We start from the raw sequence: 22,595 nt of genomic DNA, 5'->3' as shown, positions 1-22,595 counted from the left end.
CTGGAAGCTGGCAGTCATCTGGGAAGTAGTGATGATGAACCGCCCACAGGAGATGATCCTTCAGGTCCCTTCCCACCCAAACCACTCCGTGATTCTGTGATTTTCAACAAGCAGAGAAACTTTTAAAGGCAGGCACAGCACTGTGCACAGTAACTTCACATTAAATTAGATGGCAAGAACTGGATGTTGAGACTGTTCAGGGACAACCCTAAAGACCTCGAAGTCCTGTGGGATCTCTGCCTGTGCTGTTGTTTGCTTTGTCCTGGGTTCCCCTTTCCCAGACTCCAGCTGTTCCCAGCCAAAGCCGGAGGAGCTGCACTGATTATCACCCTTGCTGGGATGTGGATTGGGAATCTGACTTTCCACTTACACCAGCAGTTAGAAGGCTGCTCTGAAAGGCAAAGTGTCAGACACTCTTGGTAGGGGCTTGTGAAATGCAAAGGGGTCGGGGAAAAAGAGAGGAGAGGAAATAAGGTCTCAGCAGCAGGGTAGAGCTGTCACTTCACCTGGATTGTGAAAGAAAATGGGAGAGCAACCCTGGTTCAAATGGAACCATGTGAGGATTAGACAGGGTAGTGTCAGCCAGCCAGCAGTGGTGTTTGACATGGCTTGAATCTTCTGTTATCTCTCCTAAAATGTAACGATAACGGAGAGAAAGCACTGCTGCCCTGCCCAAGCCTCCCTCATGAGAAAAGCTCCTGTAAGACCAACAGATTTCCTCATGTCCAGCTCCACTGAACATTGCAGGACATCACAGATCATCTTGTGAGCAGTGCTGTGAAGGCAGGTCAGAGCTCAGGCTTGCTGTAAGCTGTAACTCAGACATGCTGCCACTGCCAGCACCTACCCAAGAGCTTAACTTAAAGCCTGGGACTCACAGGCTGTTGAAGGCCTTGCTGTGAGCAGCACACACCCCCTCCTGAGTGCCGTGTGTGTGCTCTGCACTGTCAGTAGCACAGGAGAATGCTCAGTGTTCCAACACTGGGTTTGCCTTAAAACACCTTTACATTTTTGGACATCATTTCTGCCTATGTATGGTCCACTACACCGCTGCACTGCTCTTTGAGGCCAGGCGGGATGTGGTTCCGGGCAATGTGATCTAGTTGAAGACATCCCTTGCTCACTGCAGGGGACTGGACTGGATGAGCTTTGCAGGTTCCTTCCAACCCAAACCATTCTATGATTCTATGTTACAGCACAGCATAGATGTTACTGCTGAACCACACTGCTGCCAGGTACGTAAGATGTTCTGCCTTCCCTCAGGTGGGTGCTGCTCAGACAGAAAGGATGACATGAGAGCTCCACAGCCTCTGTACGTGTGACAGGTTGTATCGATACGTAAGCAGTGAGGAGCACGCAGAAAGTATCACAGCAAACGCAGCCAGGATGGAAGGTGACAAGAGATAACTTCCCACAGCACGGGCTGGTGTCTGGGTGGCAGTGCTGCATCCACAGCATCTGGCTGAGGGGTTTGTACTGTAGAAATCTCTGGAGTCCTCCCCACACCCTGGACATGGGTGTTAGTGATGCCCAGCCTGTTGTGCAGCCACCCAGGCTATCTATGGTTATAGCTCTCTATAAATCATCTCCTCCCCAGGCCTCTGCTCTGTGCTTACCACCAGCCTCATGGTCCTGGATGGGGCCCCAGAGTAACAATGGGTCTCCTCTGCCACTGCATCCCCCTCCCCAGCCACCCATCACCCACATTCACACAGACCCACTGCTCGCTTTTAGGTACCTTGTGTCCACAGGACAGCAGAGCAAAAGGGAGCCAGAAGTAAAGCAAGGGGAGCCAGATAAGGTGCAGAATCCTCATGGAGGGCAGAAAAAGAGGGCTCAGTCCTTGTCCACCCCTCTGGTCCCACTGTTCATCCCTGGTGCAGTGCTCTGCTCCCTGCAGCCTGGTGCCGACTGCACTGGATGGGATTTTTCCCAGGCCTGGGGGGTGATGTCCGGAGTCCAAGTGCTGGAGGGCAGCCAGGGTTAATGTTCTTAATTCTTAGGCAGGAACCAGTTCAAACACTTTCTTCCCCAGGAGCAGTGCGGGTAAATCACCGGCTTTGTTCTTCAAAAGATAGCTGAGCTCACGGCCTTCAGGCTATGCCCTGTTCCAGGAGAGGAACTGGGACTGAATGCCAATGCCATTAAGATAGATGCTACTTAGTCATGAGGAAGAAATGGCCCGGGATCAATCTGGCTTGCCCAGTTCTGATTCCAGTAACCCATGGTGCTGTAGCCCAGCGCTGGTGACTGGTGAGTCTGTGCTTCTGCCTTCTTCTCTCCCCTTAAAGCTCTTCTTTTGCCACAGACATTTACACAAGTGGAAGGTGCCTGCCTACCAAGAGGCCAAGGTGATGGTGGTTGCAGAGATGCCTGGGTGACCTCAGAGCCAGGGTCCTGCGGGGCAGCAGGGACACTTGACATCCAGCCTTCCCGATGAGAGACTTAAAGCCACCACAGGGTCCAACAGGTCCCTCTTTTCACCTAGCCCATGGCCACCCTGTCCAGTCAGACAAACTCATTTCAGAGTCCTCCCATGAGGTTCAGTCAGGGCCTCGGAGACCACATCCTACAGAGATGGATGGCAGTGACCTCTTCATCCCCAGAGCCACTTGCCTACTGAGAAGTCTGACACGAAGTATGGAAATCATTATCATTGGTGACACCCGGGCCAACAGTTTGTTACAGTTCAAAAGCCATTGTCATTGCATCTCTCCAGGGGATGTGCTGGTCAGATGTCATTCCGTAAGGAACAGTCAGGGTTAAAGCACTTCACCTGGGAAGGGAGGAGCACGAGCAGCTAATCTCTTCCTGCAGTACAGCTCCAGGTGACTGCCTGCGGGCTCTGGCACTGCACTGCTGCAGCTTACACCCAGAGCATCCTCTCCTGCCTGTCAGAATCATAGAATGCGGTGGGTTGGAAGGACCTTAAGATCATCTAGTTCCAGCTCCCTGCCACGGGCAGGGACACCACACACTAGTACGTTTCTAGGTTTTCTCTTTAAGAAAGCCTTGGCTTAACCTCTGCAGCAGCTCAGGTGGTGTGGGCTCTGCTCACCTGCAGATCCAGCCCAGTGCCAGTCCCCGCCTGGGTCCATGAGCTTTGCCAGAAGCGGGCAGGATCACACAGGTAACCGAGAAGAGCTGTTACTGTGTGTAACAGCTTCACACGAGCTGGGCACTTGGGTGCATTCAGAAACATGAGAGACTTTCTTCCCCTCCACTTTAATACCTAAGAATAAATATAAGCAAACACATGGCTACTTTAATTGTGGTTTATTATTGCCTTGAGTTTGTAACCACACAAAAATATCCCTAAATTGAAACAACTGCAAGACATAACCAGAAAAATAAAGGTCTGATTTCCTAGGGTAATGGTTTGACTTGATGATCTTAAAACCTCTTTTCCAACCTACTTGCTTCTGTGATTCTACGATTCTACAAACTGTTACTTGTGTGAGCAAACCTAAGTCCTAATATTCCCATTGACTTCAGAACTCTAAATTCTGTTTGAAATTCTCCAAAGCTCATGGAGCAGGGGCCAAAAATACGATCCTTTGTGTTCCAGGTAATATTTTATGTACATGTATGCATGTATATGATACATACGTGCATATCTATGTTCCTTTGAGCTCTAGACAATGTTTTATTTACATATATGTATGTAGACAATACGTATATATCCAATATGTATGTAGACAATACATACATATATTCTTATACTATATATATGTACACGTGTGTGTGTGTATACAATATATACATGTAAGTGCTTCTGCTCTCCAGTTCATCATAAACATGACTTGGACAGACAAGGACCAAAACCAGGAGTCTAACAATGAAAAGCTGAACCCATGTACTACTTCTCTATCTGGTGATGATCATTCCTCCTTTGCCTGTAGCTGCTTGCAATACTCCAGGGTAGGGACTGAAATACACTGGATGCAGGCCCATCAAATTCAGTGAAATTTGGCTAGCACCAAGAGGGTCCTAAGAAGCATTAGGCTCCACAGGTACCCCTCACACAGTTATACATGAAGATGGATGCTCTTCTGAGCCCATCTATATGGACAATGGCTTTAAGTGCAAGCTCTCTGCAGGGTAGTGGGGCGCATGCTGTCCCTTGCACACAGGTATGTGGGGGTCCCCCAGCACCTTTATCACTGCATGGCTGCAGCCTGGGGTGTCTTTGGGAAGGGCTGTGAGGAGCCAGGGCCTGGGTAGCACCCTGACTGGCCCCACACCTCACACCAGTGCCATGCCATCCGTCACACAGCCGCACTTCTCGATGATCATGTTGGGAAACTCGGCCGCCTCGATCTCTGTGCGGTTGCCCCTCTTGACCAGCAGCATCATGGGCAGTGGGGAGCTCTCCACCCCGGCACAAGCACGCTCCCCATAGGCGAAGCGGCGCAGGGCGCTGGGGGCCTGCAGGCAGCCCCCCGAGCACCGGTAAGCCTGGTACCCTGCCGGCTCGATGATCCAGTGCTGCGCCCAGGGGAGCTCACGGAAATTCACGTAGTGCCTCTGCCGGCAGCAGGTGGATTTCCCCTTCACTGCCTCCTCCCTGCAGTCCCCAGGGCCCCTGTGTGCCAAGGGAGAAACAAGAACTGATGCTGTAACTGGAAAGCGGGATGCAAGAGAAATAACCCTCCCTGTTAATAGCACCCTGCCATGTGAAACTGGGGCTGTGATGGGGTTTTATTTGAATAGGCAGGCAACAAATATGGGAAGAGGAGAGGTGCGATTCAGCACCTTTCTCTCTAACTCCTCCAGTTTACTTGTGAGGGTGAGAGCTGCACACCTTTTGTAAGCACAATAATTCAGGGGCGCTCTTATACCAGAGGCAGTACAGATTTACCTTTCATACGTACCCATAGTCTTCCAAGTCGAGGGTGTAAAGCACCAGTTCAGGTTTGCTTAAGGCTTTATCCCTGGGGTCCTGAGAGGTGAAATGCACGGCTTTGGCCATTTCTGAGGCATAGCTGCCTACCCTTTCTCCCTCAATCCAGACCTCCAGGAACATTGGCTCCTGCCTCTTGCTCCGCTGCCAGTAATGCACGGCCTGTGTCACATCAAAGTTCTTCCAGCCCGACTCACGTATAGGAACCAGCCTGCACGACAACAGCTTGGCATTAGAGAAAAGCCCATCACACAAAGCCTGGGCTTGCAGCACTGTCACTGCAGCAGAATAATTTGCTCCCCATAGATTATCACATGCCTTGATTACATGGTAATTTTTGCTGAGCACTCTGATGAACACAACAGCAATTAACACACACCTCAGAAAGGAGCATGGGGATCTAACAGACACTGAAGGGCCAAATAAAACTCTGTGTGCTCATGTTAAGGTATTACTTCGTGCTCATACAGAAATATGGCAGTACAGGGTTACATGCAGCCTCAGGATTAGTGAGGCTGCTAAACACCACAGCATTCCCCTCTGCTCCTGTCTTGGCTGCATCAGGGCTGTAAGTTTCTACCCATCCAGAAAATTGGTTTGATGTCTAATTCTGCCTTCAAGGGTTGTAAAACTTCCACAGAGCTCAAGGCTACAGAATCAGATGCTTCTTGCATAGTTTACTTATTGAAACCAGGCAATGAGATGGCCAATTGAAAGCATATCAGCTGCCAGTAACCCATGTGAGTTAAGAGTGAGACAGAAGTGAACCAGGTGAAGTGTTTTAAAGGGGAAGATCTGGCAGTACATGGCATAGTTTCACACAGAAACCGATCATTTCAATGAATCATCATATATTGCAGTCTCAACCTAATATCTGCTCTTACAAACTCATTCTGGGTTTAGAGGCTATAGAGCCTGATTCTACAGATGTAACCCCATCAGACTGACCGCAGGCACAAACACATGACAACCAAACCCAGCCCAGAGGACCCATACCCTGTAACTAGAGTCCTGCCTTCAGGAGAGGTCCCTTTCTTACCTGGAGTCTATTAGGGAGGTCCTGTTGGTGCCATCGTGCTGCCGCTGCACCCAGTACACGCTGACTCTAGCATTGGAGATGGGCCTGTGAGACTGCCTGGCAGGCAGGTTTGCTCTGTCCCAAGGCTTTTTGAAGAGTTTCAGCTCAGCCATTGTCACTTCACTGTTCTGAGGTATTCTGCCCTCCATGTCAAAGATCAGGTTCTGGCGTGTGGTCGTGTCAGAGTAGAGGGCTTCTCCTGCCAAGGAACAAAATAGACAGCCTGTCATTGCCATCCCAGTGAGCAATGCCCCCACACATCATCCACTATTATCATCACAACACACTCTTTCCATGCTTCCACATCAGCCCTTGTGGCAGAGACAGCCACTAAACATACCTTTTCTAATGCATACTTAAATCAATGTCTTGCAAATGCCCTAATTCTTCTATGTCTGAGCCTCTGTAATCTGAAGGAAAGAAATCTCCTATATCATTTGACGCCAAATCCAGTAAACCCCAAAAGGTTCACATCGCATTGTGCCAGCACTGGGCACAAGAGCAGGAAATTGCCCCACTTGCAATGAAAAAGTGCTTTCACTTGCTGCATAGGGTGCTATGTATGCCTTTTGGAATTGAAACAAGTGTCCTTGTGCAAACCCCATGGTGTCTGCAGAGCTGATTTCCTCTTTGATGTTCTTCCCAGGCAAACAAAAACAAATCAAAACAAAAATACAGGGGAGAATGAAATATCCTCAAAGAGATGTGATTCTTATCAGAGGACTTTCTAGACTTTTGACCCAAAACCTGCCAGATCTGCACTTTGTACTGATTTTTTTTTAACATCACTTTTCCACCTGCCCAAAATGTTACCTGGGTACCAAAGCTTTTCCCTTCTACTAAGCCCCAGCAGCAGCCTGCCCCGCTCTGGGACCCGCTCTCCAGGTGCAAGGTCTTACTCATGCGTGTTACTTGCCCCTCTTCTACTCAGCTCAGGTTTGGAGCCAGACCCAAACTTCATTCCCTACGTGGGTTTGCCTGTGCCCATCCTGTTGCCTCCCATGGCAACAGCACAACGCTTCCCAAGCTCCCAACAGTGAGGAGTTTCCCAGCAGAAACATTACCTGCGTTGCCAGGGATCCCCCTGAGGATGCCGGCCAGGCTCGGCAAAGCTCGGCGCTTCACCCTTTGCCGCTTCAGCATAGAGATGTATTTGTTCTTCACATGGTCTGGGATAACCAGATCCACCAAGTCTCTCCTATGAAGTGTAGGGACCCCAGAGAGCCCCAGCTGCTTCAGCAACACCTCCTTGAACCCCTCCTGGGTAAATGCTCGGACTGTGATGACCAGGCAGAGCAAGGAGAGCATCCGGGTGAACCTCACATCCATCCTCCTCTGTCAGCAAAGAGCTGCCTGCCCAGCAGAGATGAAGGGGGGATGTCTCTCAGCAGAGATGTGGTGGCAGGCTGCCTGAGCGGGATGCTGGGGTTTTATAGCCAGCCTCATCCCACTGGCACAACAAATTCCACAAGTGGGGATGAAGCAGAGAACTTGAAAGGATCACTTCCCCATCAATAGACACATGCCAGTTTAACACCTTCATCCACTGCAAAGTTAATACAAAACGGTTTAGGGGAGCTTCCAGATTCCTTCACAGGGAAGAAGTTTCCATTCTTTTTTAACTCCCTGTAAACTTCTGCCCAGAAAACCCCTGTGTGATCAGTGTCTCATGTTCAGGCTAGGTCAGGGAGGAAACACATCTGCAGAGTACATTGCTTTAGGTACCACACCATATGATTCTTAAAGGAAGCATCAATCTTTACCGTAGGGGACTTGCTACCTAAAATATCCACTATCAATCAGGAGAATAATGCTTTAGCTGGAAGTCCATCTTTATGGCAAGCATTAAAAAATCATTTAAAATCTTTTTTTTTGGGGGGTAGGTGCTGCTTTGATCTCTGAATATTTGTACTAAGCACATGAATCAATGCAGTGAATCACAGGAGCTGAATGGTTTATGACCTTTTATGCTGCTCCTGAATCACAGAAGGTGGAAGATGTACAGGTCTGGCATTTTAGAAAAATGTCCCATCACTCTTTATGGATTCCTGTGGGTTTCATAATACTTGTGCTTAAGAGAAGAAGGCTTTATATAAAGGCAGATCACCTTTCAGTGAACATGAGAAACCACTCTGCTTTTCCACAGCATGGATGAGGAATATTGGTATTTTGAATGCTGTTCAGTCTCTGGAGAGCTGGCCTGGAGGCTGGGGGATGTGTACAAATGTTTGCCCTGAAGTCAACCTTTAAACTTGAAGCTCACATTCTCTGCTTCCCTGGCCTTTGCTGGCATAAGATGTGGAAGTCTGGTTTTGAAACAAATCCCAGGAGCAGCACACTGGAAAAGAATAAAATATAACTGATAACAGTGATGGAGCATGGCACTTGGGCAAATTCTCATGCTCTGCAGCAGTGACATGCCTGAGCATACATACAAATGTCTTCAGGATTAAATGTCTCTGTAAATGGTTTTAAATTTGTCCAGTTTGATCCAGTGTCCAGGCTGAACAGTGTGCCCTGGGAAAAGCCTGGCTAGAAGAACCTGTACAAAAGCAGCCCACTGGGGTTTATCCCTCCTTAAAACAAGCATCGGCCAAGGCAGCATGGTTTGTACACAGAGGAAGGCAACAAAGTGGCCTGAAAGAGCGTAACTAAACACTTGCGTTAGTGAACATTTTGTCTTTATAACCTTGCAAGAAACTTTTCTCCTTACCCATGATAAAGCCTCCATTAAATGTTAAAGGGGCACCTTATTTAGCTGAATTGAGTTTTAAGGATAAAATGGAAACATAGACTACAAACTAACAGTCTGTGCACAGCCCAAGGCAGTACATTCTTTAATCTTTTCCTTTGTAGAGCCTCTTCCTCTGAACAATTCCATATTTTCTGTTATATTCATTCCCAAGACACAAATAGCAGTGAAAAATATCCACTTCATTGACTGCCTCAACTTCAACTCATGTCAGAAACTCCTGCTCTTGCAAGCAAGAGGAGGGAAGGGGTTTATGTGATATCTTTGTGACACTCTCAGCCCCTTAGGAAGGCTCAGTATGCCTGGCTTTTCCCCCTGTACTGCCTCCCCAGCTAAACAGCACGGCTGCTTCTCATTGCATGAAACCAATGCAGTCACACCATGAACCACTTCAGAGACTTGGGGCACAAACTGCACCTAAGTAATGTTTGGGTGGCTAACAAAGTTTTCTTTAGATCTGCTCTGTAAGTGTTGGATAACTCAGTTCCAGCAATGAATTTATTTATACAGTGATAGTCACCTAAGTAAAACTGCAATTCATGGATTTGTAATGGTCTGTCATGTCAGAAGACCTGATCCTGTAAACCTTTATCCATCTTTCACTCCAGAGAGTGGTCCTACTGTGTAAAGAGGGCTCTTCAGAAAACCATAACATGAAATGGAAATGTTCCAGCAGCACTTGGCTTTCCTGGATCCGGACGTGACGTGATTTCTCCTGCAGCTGATGTCTAATCCACCAGGACTCTCCACTGTCCAGTGTGTATTGGAAGGTGATTTATGGGCTTCACACACAAAATTATTGACCAAACACAGTTGAAGCTCAGCTAAGAAGAAAACAGAGGATGTGGATTGTAGGCTTTTCACAGGAGAGTGATTATCTGGTCCAATTGGAGGATTTGCCATTCCCCCTTTGTCACACAAACAAGAAAAAGTCAGGAATTTTATAATAGCTCTTTTTGTGTAATGTGTATTAGAACCTGTATGGCACATTCAAAATGTCAAACAGAGGATTTGCAGAGGCTGCAAGGGATTAAATATGAACAACTTCCAGTTTTAATAGAAGCCAGTGCTTAGGGAAGAGAGAATCTTTATGTTTAAGCTTTAATTTCATTACAAATGGTTCCCCGTGACATTTGCTGGCTATATCTATACAATGGGGTTTGGCAAATAAATCCAACAGGTTCAGAGAGAAAGTGTGAAAGTCTTAGCCTACTTATGTAGCCCTTATCCTGGGATACAAGAAAGTTTCAAATGTATTTGCAGTATGTCAGCGAGGATCTAAATATTTTCAAGATTTGAATTTCCACGGACACAATTCTTTCGCATTGCAATTGCAGAACAGCCTTTGCCTGAGTGGTGTGAAAGGCAGCAGCTTTTGTGTGCTCCAAGAAATGCCCTGATTTGTGCAACAGGTTTGTTGCACAGAGATGGGAGCGCATCTCTATGTAGATTTTGGTCTGATATGCCCCCAGATCAGGGTCTTTTGAATCCAGGAGTGTGGAAGTAAAAACAGTAGTAGTTAAGATGCAGGTATAAACTTGCCAAGTTAAGAAAGGAATTCAAGTAGATGTTCTGTTTCATGTTCTTTTCCAGTCTGAAGCACACTGAGGTTTACATAACTAACAAACACACCACCACAAAATAAGCTGGTCATGTGAAGTGCTGGGTTATGGGTTTCAAAAGTAGGAGCAAACTGCAGCTGATGCATGAAATTATGCCCTTCTCGTGCTGCCTCACTAACACACCATGACAGCCGCCAGCCAGTGCTTCAATCTTGATATCCATTTTAAACCCAGGTTACACATCTTTAAGTGGGATTTCACAGGCATCTTTGGCTTCTTTCTTGACTGGCATAGTCTGTGCTGGCGGTGGAACCCCCACTCCTCTGCAGAGACCTGCCCTGCATCAAGCAAGTCCAGACAGAGAACATGGAGCTCACCAAGCTGGAAAGCCACCCCACTGCCAGCACACAGCAGCTTCACTTCTCTCAGTCTGGGTTTAAGCCTAATTTCTAAACAGTGACCAAGGCAAAAAGCATTTCCATTTCTCACCTCCCAAGCTGCACAACAGCTTCAGTGCAGGATGAGAGTGAGAGATGTCACTAAGTGCAGCAGGCAGTATTCACTCATGAATACTGTCTGAGGGCTCATGGCTTAGCCTGCCCTCAGCGCAAGCATGGCTGGAGGTGTAACACAGTGCAACACTTGTCCCACCCCCCAGCAAAGAGGCAAACCTGTATGCTGATGTTGCCTTTAGGCAAGGAGAAGGGCAGTATATGCCTCACTCCATCCAGCCTGTGTAGCTCCAGGGATGATGCAGAACAACTAGCGCTAATTCATAGAATCACAGAATGGTTTGGGTTGGAAGAATGTTAACGCTCATCCAGTTCCAACCCCCTGCCATGGGCAGGGACACCTTCCACTAGAGCAGGTTGCTCCAAGCCCCATCCAACCTGGCCTTGAACACTGCCAGGGATGGGGCAGCCACAGCTTCTCTGGACAACCTATGCCAGGGCATCACCGCCATGACAGGGATGAATGAAAATGGGATATGCCTGTTGAAAGGTACTGGGAAACCATCTCGCTGGGGCAGTGGCTTTCAGTCCTCCTCTACCTCTAGAGAAGCTGCTCTTTCATCAGAGCATGAATAGCTTGCTCAGTGTGCAGAGTCAGAAGAACAGCACCCAGAAATTTGGTGAGGCCAGCATAGCTCATAAGTTTGCACGTCTGCTCCCCATGGCTTCAGCCCACTCTGCTAGAACCTGGCATGGAAAAGGTTCATAAGACATGGCATGATAGCACAAGACATCCAACTTTTATCTGGCTCCCAGGGCCAGGCTCCAAACAGCAAAGCCACTCAATGCAGAGCACTGATCTGCACTAAATCCTTTCTGCTGGTCATGATTTGTTCCAGAATTTGGCTGTGTTAATTCTTGTGCCAAAAGGCTTTGTGCCTGACTTGCCTGTCCTTATCTAAGCATTTCCATGCACCATCACCCCATGCCCAGAGTGGGTGCATAAATATGGACTTTACATCTGCATTGTGGACTCCGGCTAATAGGACTCTGGGAAATAGAACGTTGTGCCCCTTCTCTGAGCTGAACCACGTTCATTCCGACCTGACAGTGCACAAAACTCATACCATTGCAACCACAGCCTCAGTTCTTAACGTTTGCTCTGCCTGACAGCTAAGGAGCCAATTCCAGTACCAAGTTTTGTGGAGAAATCATCTACTTGAGCTATACAGAAATTATCCAATTCATTTACTCTAGGCTAGGACAGGAGCCTGCTTTTCCTCAACACCTGCGTACGCTAGACTGCACTGGCTATCTCCAATGAAACGTCTTACAAACTGCATGTCCTGTTGGGTTCCTCTCACAAAATGCTGATGATGAAGCCCCAGGCAGCAACAGGAATAATGTTTCCTTATGCACTTATCCTGTAATGCATCCAGCATAGTAAATCCCCCATTTTATTTGAGAGATTTTGCAAACCTGGTCTAATCTTAAACTCAGCTCATGCAGCTCCTGGTGCTATGTATCTCAGATTGCACTGACTTCAGCATGCCTTCCATAGGCAGGCTCCTGCTTTTACTCACAGGCTTGTTTTGGTCAAACAGCCCAGACAAAAGGCTGCTTGTTTGAAGAGGAATGGATATAACATCCAATGTCCCACTATGTCCTTGGTCAGCTGATGTCAGCTGGCCTGCTCACAGACTTTGTGTTGGCAGCATTTGCAAAGTACCAGTGTTCTGGCAGAAAAGAGATGTCCAAGACTTTTTTTTTAACAGAAAAGCAAACACAACTGTTTAAATACAGCTTTTTCCGTCCCCTCTGCAGTCTCCTCCCCACTGCCCTTATCTGTGCCTTGTTTGGAGCTGGGGAAGCAGGATTTGTTACCACTCTGATGGCTACAGAAAAGGCAAAACCACTGACATTTAGCAAATACTGCTGAATCAGACAAATAAACATATGTCCCTAAATGGCCTGTTTTATACCACAGTCCACTTCATTAAGGAATGTCTCCATTACTGAGAAATAGCTGTATTTTTTAGGAGCACCATTTAATTTTCTAATGAGATTCCATTTATCTGCCTAGTTAAAATGCTGCATCTTTTCTCCTCTCTCTGCAGCTGTGTGTTGATGCTGTTAAAAGTTTATCAGCCTTTTTTTAAGAGTATGTTTTTCCTGCCTTGGTGATGGAAGTTAAGACTCCACCTCTGGGCCAGGCAGGGCTGGTGTGGCTGCACAGGCTCTCCCTGCTCTTGGTGGTGCGTGCTGCTGAGTTGGCCTTTAACCAACACACTCCAGTGAATGTCACCATGAGGGCTCAGTGTGTGACCCTGTCAGCTGCCATCTCTATGGGTGGACTTGGCAATTCTGGGCTAACAAATGGACTTGATGATCGTAAAGATCTTTTCCAACCTAAACAACACTGTCCCAATCCCTCTACAGATTCTGTGCCAAGTTTGTGTACTGAGTGGCCTTCCACTGACTGAGAAATGCCCCCATTTTCCTGTCATGCTAATACATTTGGAACACTATTCATATTTCATCTGTGGCAGCAAGTAGCCTGGCTTAATTCTGGATCATATTGCCTCCAGTTAATTTTAACTCTAGTAACTTTTGCTTCACTGAACAGAATTCCCTCTTTTTGCCATGCAAATTAACCATTTTTTCCCCAAGTCAGATAAAGAATAACACTGTATTTTAGCAGCTGTAATTTATTTCTATTACCAAAAGAAGCTGAAAAAGCAGAAAGATTATGAAGTAACGTTAATGAAAGTCGAATAATTTGCATTACTAACTTTTCTGGAAGATGTTTTTGTTCTGCAGGCAAAAAATAAAGATGAAAGGCCAAGATGAGTGAGATTTAAAAGGAACCTCTTCTGTTAAGCCCTGTGAGCTGTTATACAGTATAGTAATATTAGTGTAGTGCAAAAAAAGGCTCTTCCTTGCATGGAAAATTACAACAAATACTGCAAGATCATAGAACACAAAATGAAGTCATAACGTGCACAGAGATTACAAGATAGACCTGATAAATACTTTAGACTTCTCTAATTTGGTGCATCAGATGGAGTGTGGAGTAACTGCCTAAAGGCTTCCGTTAGACCTCACTGAGATACTTAACATTAACTTGGGCAGCGCCTTAGCAAACACATTGATAGGAAAAAAGATACCTGCAACAGCAGGAAAATGAGCTAAACTACTTGTATGGTTGTCTTCCATCTGTAACATCTGCTGCTAAAGTGACTCAGGGGCTATTGTGTGTCAGTGGGTTTTACACCGTGGAACATAGATGTATTCAGTTTCAAAGAATTACTTGCACATGGCTGTTTTCCTTGATGTTAACAGCACATCAGTGCCATGATCGGAAGGATGATGAAATGGAATTCTGAATGGATGCAGCAACAGCACCAGATCTGCCTGCCCGAGCTTTGGGTGAGCTGGGGTGGTGCTGGGGCAGAATGTCTGAGAAGCTTCAGAGGGTGCAGGAGATTCAAGAGGTACAAAACAGTCTTCTTGGAACTGGTGATGTGAATCAGACTATAATCCCTCATCCTCATAGTCACTGGTTTTAAACAGAAAGATGCAGGCTTAACTTGCTGTAAACACTGAATTGAACTTTGCAGGCATCTCGTCTTCAGAGTTCTGAGAATGGTCTTCAAGGGCGACAGGGTATTTGATATGCATTTAAAAGATTTTAGACCTGTTATAAAATTTCAGATCATTAACTCATTTTTGACGCTAGTGAGCTGTTTCCTACTTACACTGTTTTATTATTTATCTTGTTCATTCCATTACCTTTCACTCTACATTGGGTACCCTATTACACTTTTGAGAAGTGCGTAATAACAAGTATTAAAAGATCCCCCTACTTTTCTTTTGCCTTCAAACAATGCTGCAATGTGCAGGAAGGAGGGTGTGTGTATAGACCACTTAAGCAGTTATTACAAAGCTGTTTTCACTTAAATACTTATATTATCACTGCATTGCTTTTGTAACGTTTTGGGGTATGTTACTACTTGTTAGTGAAAAAGACTTCAGGATGAAAGCACTGGATAAAACACACCTCCTTACGTATTTGACTCCAAAACAGAACACAAAGGGGTATTTTACTTCATGACACAGGTCAAATGATGTAATTTCCTGCTATGTACTCATATCTATGTAAACAAGGGGTATAAAGTCTTGGATTTAACGTGGCCCTTGTAAAGAGTAAAATAAAGCTGTGTGACCTGGCTACTTTTAATCCTTTTAGCATTCATACTACAGGACCCTGGGAGATGCACCGTGGCCACTTGATTTTAAAAGGGAATGTAACCACACTTGGCCAAGTCACTTGAAGCGTGAAACACAAACTTCAGTTGCTTTTGTCTCTTCTTTTCTTACCTAGCCATTTGCTTATTCACAAGCGTTAATCCAGGAATTACCAACATTTCCTCATAGCAACCAAATGCATTTCTGAACCTTACTTTTGGATTCAACATGGGGTCCTGTAGGAAATGCCATGCCTTTGAAGCTGGTATTTGTCAGCTTTCCAGGCTGAATAACTATAGTAAAGACATAGTGACTAAAATCTGTTTTACTTACGCAGCACCAGTACAGCAGTTGCCAGTACAGAATCCAGGATCTTTGGACGAATCATACATGTGGGGAAGATTTTTAAATGCCCCAAAAGGAATTCAGAATCCATTTTTTCTCTATTTGGACAAAATTTGGGTGCTTAGTCCCTCTTCTCTGCTTTTATTCTAAACCTGAGGAATCTTTTTACCTCTGCGACAGGAAAACTAGAAATAAATTACTACAATCAAGGAGGAGACTTAGATGGCCCAGGAATGAATTTGAGATTCTTACTTAGTTTGACCAGATCTGTTAGGACACCTCAGACTACAGCAAAACGGTGTTTTCAATGACATTCAGGTTCTACAAATCCAGTGGAAGGAATCTGAAAATCACTATGTGTAGCAGACTTGGAAGACTGGCTCTTAAATCTCTTCGGAGGCTGCACTGCTTGATTTGTTCTCAGTCCCTTGTGATAGGAAAGTTTACCTCTGGACTTCACTGTGTTCCCAGGCTGGTAACTCTTTTAAACACATGCTGTCCTAAAGAAGAAAATGCTCCAATTCACAACAGAATATGAAAATATACTATTGCCTGGGTTTCCCTCGAAAGTGATTCAGAAACAGCAGCAATTACAAGACATAGTTGTCTTGTTTCCTAAGGATAGTGGAAGAAACTGGTTTCTTAACATAATTTCATGTCCTCTGAGAAATGCTCTCATTGTGATCAACTGAATAGTAAGTTCAAGGTCTTACACTGACGTATGAAACCCTTCTGATCTTCACAGGAATTACAGCGCAAAAGGACTATGATCAACCTGGCTCACTGCTCCCCGGAGCAGTTGGCAAATCAGGGTCTTAAACCTCAAGTCTGCTCGTCTCAGGGCTCCAAGTGCAGCAGTGACAGCTTCAACCTACCCTCTCAGCTGTGCCCAAACAGTCCCAGAAACTGACCCAGACAGGATGTAGAAGAAAAGGTGCACCATGTTGTGAAGGCAGGAATAGTTGGCCTAGATGCTCCCATGCAACATGGAGCATTTCTCCTGCTCTAGGGTCCATCTCACTCCAGAAACTCCACAAAGTGACTGTGCCACTTTACAGGATGGGCTTTTAACTCCTCCCAAATCAATTCTGATCACTCACTTCATTATAATCTGGTATATAATCTGGATATATAAACATCTGCTTTACTGAATCTGGGTATCTAAACATCTACTTTACTGAAACTGTATAGAGTATCAATAGGAAGGCAGAGCTGAAAAGGTTTGTTTCCTTTTCCTTGTTCTGTCCCTGAGTCAGAATAATGACCTTGAGCAAATCTCCCTGGCCAAAATTTTCAAGTCCATATTTAGACACCAAAATAAATAACCTGATTTTCAAAGGCACCAGCCAACCACAGCTTCTATAAACAAAACCCTAATCACCAGTAGACTCTAACAGTAACTGTACATAGAGTATCTCAGTAAAACAAGAGATATCCCTCTTGCCATCTGTTACTGCTTATGTACAGGGAAGAAAGTTCTCCCCATTGGTCCTCAGATCACCCATGTCTTTAAGCTCCGCTTGCAGTGACTACATTACTTTTTTACACAAATCAGGCCACATGGATACTTTTATACCCTCTGCAACTGTTTGAGAAGAGAAAGATGGAACAGAAAGAAAAACAAGGGATTCAGAGAAAATAAAATCATCACAGAAAAGCAAACATGAGAAAGAATGAATGGAAGGAGGAAATAAACTACTGCAGAAAAAAGGAACAAAAGAATGCATAGGGAGGGATGAGAATGGGAAAATCAGAAGGTATGGTGATAACATGTCCAAAAGGTGATCACACGCTAAGGAATGGCTAGTATTTAGGTAACTCTACCGTTCCCCTATAGCACAGGTCCCATGAAGTGTCCAGGGAGAACTCACATGCCTGCAGCATGCCTCAAGCAGCATGGATGCTTCAGCACCTCACCATTTCCAGCCATGCTCCAGTAAAGCCAGGCCCTGGGTGCAGGATTTTCCTTGCTGGAAAGAGCCACACTTCTTTTAGTCAAGGCTGTTTGCCATTGCAATGGCTCTTCACGGCCTCCTGCTTAAGCCACTTTGCATCCTGTCACCAAAGCGCCTGGCGTACCTGGCACCTGACCCCCTGCATAGGCTCACCAGGATCCTGCTCATCCTGCTGTCATTAGTGGCACCCCGCACTCGCCTGCTACAGCATGTATCTGCAAAGGAGCCAAGTCACTGCTGCAGTGGAAAATGTAACAGAGATCTTCTCAGCTCTTCACAAAGCCAAAATCTGAATTTAACAGATCTAAAGGCCAACACACATAAATCTACAGAGGTAATTATTGGTGCAAGCTCCTAGGTGGAACACAGAAGCTAATGAGCATAACTCTTCTGCTGCTTTAGGTTTGCTTTGAGTGAACCTGGGATTCAAATAAAATCAAAGCTCTTTGAAATCCTCATAGTCTGCACTCTGATTTTTTGTTCCTAAGTCCAGAAGTGGGAAGCAGGATTTCCTGCCTAAAGGAAAAAAGATTACTCGTTTTAGAAGTCCTTTAAAAATCATTTAATCCAGATCTCTATTCAAATACGTAAGGAAGTTCTTTACTGTGAGGGTGGTGAGGCACCGGTTGCCCAGGGAAGTGGTGAATGCTCCATCTCTGGCAGTGTCCAAGGCCAGGTTGTACAGAGCCTTGGGTGACATGGTCTAGTGTGAAGTGTCCCTACCCGCGGCAGAGGGCTGGAACTGGATGATCTTAAGGTCCTTTCCAACCCAAACCATTCTATGAATCTATATTAAGGCTTAAGCTTTTGACACTTTAAAAATACTGTGAATTACATTTATAAAGGTTCAAGTAATGTGTCTGATGCTGATACCTGAAGGGAAGTCAAGCCAGTGAACAAGGAAGAGCCATCACCAAAGCCTTGAAACCCAGTTCTTAAGTCTAAAAGCTGTGAATCTCACTGGACTCTTAGTAGAGAGTGGATAAAGCAGACCAATCAATGGAATAACTAGTTTGCTCAGAATGAGTAGTATTTGAAAAAAAACTAAACCCTATTTTCCCTTTTCCAATCTTTTCTAATTAAAACCAAGATTTGAGAGGTTGGGTAACAAATACGTACTTTGAATTCAAGCTTCCAGCAAACCCTGCTGACTTCACCTTCCAATAGCTTAGACTGCAAGATCTCCTGGGGCGTTCTGTGGCTCCTGCAAAAGCAATCACCCAGCTTTCTGCTCCAAGGAAAGCAGAACCCAAGGCAGGATGTTCTTAATATCTGTCCAGGTTTGCTTTCACCCTGGTACTGGTACAACGAGAGTTACTATTTATGGTCAGGAAAGCTGTGGAGCACAGAGGCTCTACAGGACACCAGAGTTCTTCACTAAAACTAACATCTGTTGCAGCCAAGAGCAAGCTGTAAGTGGTTTGTATTTTATACTGGTGACAAACACACCTGCTCCCTGATTCACCTAAATCCAAGGGGTCATGCAGCCAGGTGCTGTCCTCTCCACTGGGAGAGACCACATTGTGACAGATGGTTTCTCCATCTCCCTCTCTCTCAGAGAGCTGCCTTAATTATAGTTAGTGCTACGCCACTCATACATTAACTCCCTTCAGGTTCTATACACACACGGTTAACACATGGATAGGCATTAAGATAATAGGTATATTCAGAAAATCATGAAGTCATCCATGTTTCACATCACCTTGTCCTAGTTTTGTGCCGAAGTGTGTCACATCAACAGCGGCTGCATTTCAACGAGCTAGTAATAAACCTAAAAATCAGCAAGAGATCCTCCACAGCCACAGAACAGAGGCATAAAACCTCACACCATGCACAGGGGTGAGGAAGTCCATGCATTGTCCCCTGGTAAGGCACAGGCCTGGCTTAGCCTATGACAAGGTTTGGCAGTGTTCATAGCTGGGGTGTTGTACAGAAGCACTCACTGGGATGCCTCTTCAGGCACAACCAGGATGATCAAAACCACTGAGCTCAGTGCACAAAGTAGGGACAATAATTCACCATTTCATAAATCAAGCTTAAATGCAAAATATGTTGAAATAAGCTTTTTTTTTTTCTCCTGCACTTTTCAGTGCTGCTATTTCTGACTGCAGCTACTTGTGCATTTTGACAAAACTCCAGTTGTTATCTTGACAAAGCTCATGAGAAAAATCAATCATGCTCAAGCATCAATACTAACACTCCATTCACCATTTCCTGACACAAAATGTAAAAGCAAAGCAAGACAAATTTCTATCATATATTGATAGCTATAGTAGGTTAAATATTTTGTAAAATAATGAATTCTCTTACTAGAAATACATTCCAACTTTAATGCAAGGCTATTTCTACCTTGAAAATCAACATGTTATCTATGAATGTGAAGCAGCACTACAAAAATAAGTATAGCAAGAAACCAACTGTAAATTGTTAATTTAAATCAACATTGCTGCTTGCTGATTTGTATTATGATTATAGTTCATTTAAATCTATCTGTCTAGATTTTATTACTGGTTTGTTTTTATTAGACACATATTAATGCTCAGGCTTTTCAAAGGCAGACTCCTTAACGCCCACACCAAATCCTTGGGTATATCAAGCCTTGTAAACAGACTGCTAGATGAAGGAGAAAAAGCTAGCAAAGGGCTGCCAGGCTAGAAGCCTGAATTAAATCCATTAAGATATATTTGAATAGGCAGATAAGTAAGGAGCAGCAATCTGGGCTAACGAGTTTCTTCAGAGAGAAGAAACCACAGTGAGAGCTGCCACGCATGGTAAAGCATCAGGCCACCTGCTACTCGCGTCCAGAGACTATTGATGTCCTGTTGGGAGTGCACCCATCAAGGGAAGTCCTGCTGTGATAAATCAAACTAAAGTGACAGAGGAGTTCTTCAGACATAAGGTCATTTAATAAAGCAAGGGAAGAGTCGCACACGTAAGTGTAAACACCCAGCACACTTGTTCAGCTTGGTGCTAAAGAGCTGTTGAAGTGAATATGGAACATGCAAAATACAAGAAAGATGGAAGAATTTGAAATTCTGTTGGCCTGCTCCCCAGGTGCTGAGGCTGGACTTCCATCTGCTTGAGCAACAGAATGAAACGTTTGCCAACTAATGACAGTATGCGGCTTTTGTCACCAAAAGAACAGACAGTGGTAAACAAAACCCTATTTACAAGAGGTAGGGAAGAGGGAAATGTGACTCTGCTGTTGAAATTAGAGATAAACAAAATCACACCACTTAGCTAAAGAGCCTGTCTAGACAGAGGAAGAAAAAAAAACCCAAATGACAAAAGCCTGATGTTACTCTTGTGAGAAAGAGGGGAAAATGATTTTGTAGCCAGGCAAAAGTCTTCAGAATGCAGAACATCAAGACTATAATGTCAAGATCATTGAATATCACCTATTTTACACTCCAAAGGAAGATAATCTATCCACAGCAAGGCCTTCTTAATTTTGAAAAAATAAGGCAAGACTCAAAAGTACAAACAGCTAAGGAAATCACTGAGAAAATCAACCAAAAGGATTTTGGTCCTAGCAGCGTAAGAGCTGTGAGCATACACTGAGGCTTCACCTATGTGATAGGTCTACTCTGCTGCAGCTACATCAGTAATCTTTATTTAAAAGAAAGCAATTACAACTAATCCACTTTAGATTTCTGTTTTAAAATACACTGTCCACAGGAACAGTTACTCCAGAGAAGCCAAGATGGAGTAATTACTACACTCACACCAAACAACCTTAGCACCAACATATCCCTAAGCACAGAGCTAAAATAATCAGTATCATTCAACAACAGTGGAATTTCTTTATTCCAGCAGTGAATCTGAACCACTCTGCTTTGAGCTGGAACTTTTATGCCATTTTCCAACTAACAGTGTAAAATTACAGGTTATCTACAATGCAGCTGCTAGATAAATTACGGAGTTGTATCTTAAAATGTCTCTCAGTTACTGCAGGTAAATAGTACTTTTCCCCTTCTGTGGGATAGACTGAACGAAGGCAGGTAACATGTACAGCCAAATGCTGCTCTCCATTGAGCAGCCATCCCTGAAAAGTGAAACAAGAATTTGACGGAGAGAAACAGTTGTGGATTAATAAAATGGCAGGGAACTGAATAGCAGGTATGCATTCAGGGCCCTAAGAAATATAGTCTGAATAGACATGAACATAAAGAGCTGAAGATGGAGAGGCATGGGCAACACTGTCAACTGGAGGAGATACTGGCTTATTGGCAGCTGCGATGCTCAGTCCTTAAGCACCCAACATTCCAAGTGTGGCCTGACTTCTTCATCTCTGCTGCTAGAGATGCCTTGATCCCCAGCATCCCATGGGCTGGGAATCAGTTTCCTCCCAGATCTGTCATAGGCACATTAAGATAAAACTCCCTAGGTTTTGTTTTTTCCAATTTACAACACTGGAATGCTATTTCTCAGGTGTGTGGAGACAAAAGGCTTCAAATATTTTGTGGAACAGCCATGTTACTATTATAACTTAATCTCTTTCAGAGTTACCTTAGTGTATGGGCTGCTCCATTTGTACCTGCACGCTTGTCCACTTCACCAGATTGGAACTATGAAGTCTCTCTTGAAATCTCACGTATCTTCTTCTTTTTTATTATTATTATTTATTTATCATTTTTCTATAAAAAGCTCTGTTTGGGTCTAGGTTTTTTCAATGTTAATGGATAACGAGTCATAGAGGCACAAAATGGCTTCCTCCAAACCACAGCACTGTAGCCCACACTGAGAAACCACAAAGTAGTTTTGAAATCCTTCATTCTTTACCAAAGGTTTTATCGGTAGGATCTGGCATAAAACCTTCTTAGCTATGAACATCAGAAATAACTGTTGTAAACCATTGTAGATGCCATTTCAACATTGTTTCATCAAGGGAATGCTTGGCTCAAGCTGTGCATGGCAGGGGGCTAGGACTAAGTCCTTTCCAACCCAGTCTGTGATTCTATGCTTTAAAGGCAGGTTCTTTGGCATACACAGGCCTCTAACCTGAAGCTCTTGCTTGTGGTATGGGGAATAAACCCAGCTCCCACCACGGCTCTGGGTGTCTGAAGCAAAACTCCGCTGACTAAAACCGGGTGATCACATCTCCCCCCTGCCACGCCATGTTGGTGACAGATGAGATGGAACACGAAAAACGACAGCAAGTCGCCGCCGGTTATTTCACTACATGGTCCCTTCCCTAAGGAGAACACTCCAGGGTCTGGAAAAGAAGGGTACAGCGGAGCAGCCATTTCCCCACCACGAACACAGCTGCTCTGCGGCGCCATACCACCCCGTCAGGAAGA

At 45.0% G+C, this 22,595-nt stretch overlaps 1 protein-coding gene across 2 annotated transcripts; it reads right to left on the bottom strand.

Annotated features, from left to right (window-relative positions):
- Window positions 1-3,307: 3,307 nt before the first annotated feature.
- Window positions 3,308-21,897, bottom strand: LOC130593577 (left-right determination factor 2-like). 2 transcript variants are annotated; one of them, XM_057398840.1, is made up of 6 exons: window positions 21,805-21,897; window positions 8,089-8,319; window positions 7,046-7,527; window positions 5,943-6,180; window positions 4,875-5,114; window positions 3,308-4,585 (listed from the first exon to the last, which is right to left on the bottom strand). In XM_057398840.1, the coding sequence occupies exons 3-6, from the start codon at window positions 7,308-7,310 to the stop codon at window positions 4,246-4,248; spliced, it is 1,083 nt and encodes a 360-aa protein (XP_057254823.1). In that variant the 5' UTR covers window positions 7,311-7,527; window positions 8,089-8,319; window positions 21,805-21,897; the 3' UTR covers window positions 3,308-4,245. The 2 variants fall into 2 exon arrangements, with proteins under 2 accessions (XP_057254823.1, XP_057254822.1); XM_057398839.1 differs by having other exon boundaries at window positions 7,046-8,319.
- Window positions 21,898-22,595: the final 698 nt, after the last annotated feature.

The sequence above is a fragment of the Pezoporus wallicus genome, unplaced genomic scaffold, assembly GCF_028554395.1.
Source record: "Pezoporus wallicus isolate ANWC-B61680 ecotype Strahan unplaced genomic scaffold, APGP_CSIRO_Pwel_v1 contig_5231, whole genome shotgun sequence".
In the NCBI taxonomy this organism is placed as follows: Eukaryota; Metazoa; Chordata; class Aves; order Psittaciformes; family Psittacidae; genus Pezoporus; species Pezoporus wallicus.
The sequence above is the reverse complement of the archived record's forward strand: the minus strand, read 5'-3'. Positions and strand labels throughout refer to the sequence as shown.

Excerpts from the sequence above, each read along its gene's own strand:
- LOC130593577 (XM_057398839.1), bottom strand. The coding sequence starts at position 7,310 with ATGGATGTGAGGTTCACCCGGATGCTCTCCTTGCTCTGCCTGGTCATC. Across the intron at positions 5,115-5,942 it reads ACCTCCCTAATAGACTCCAG|GCTGGTTCCTATACGTGAGT; the intron begins GTAAGAAAGGGA and ends GTTGTCGTGCAG. Across the intron at positions 4,586-4,874 it reads CTCGACTTGGAAGACTATGG|GGGCCCTGGGGACTGCAGGG; the intron begins GTACGTATGAAA and ends CTTGGCACACAG.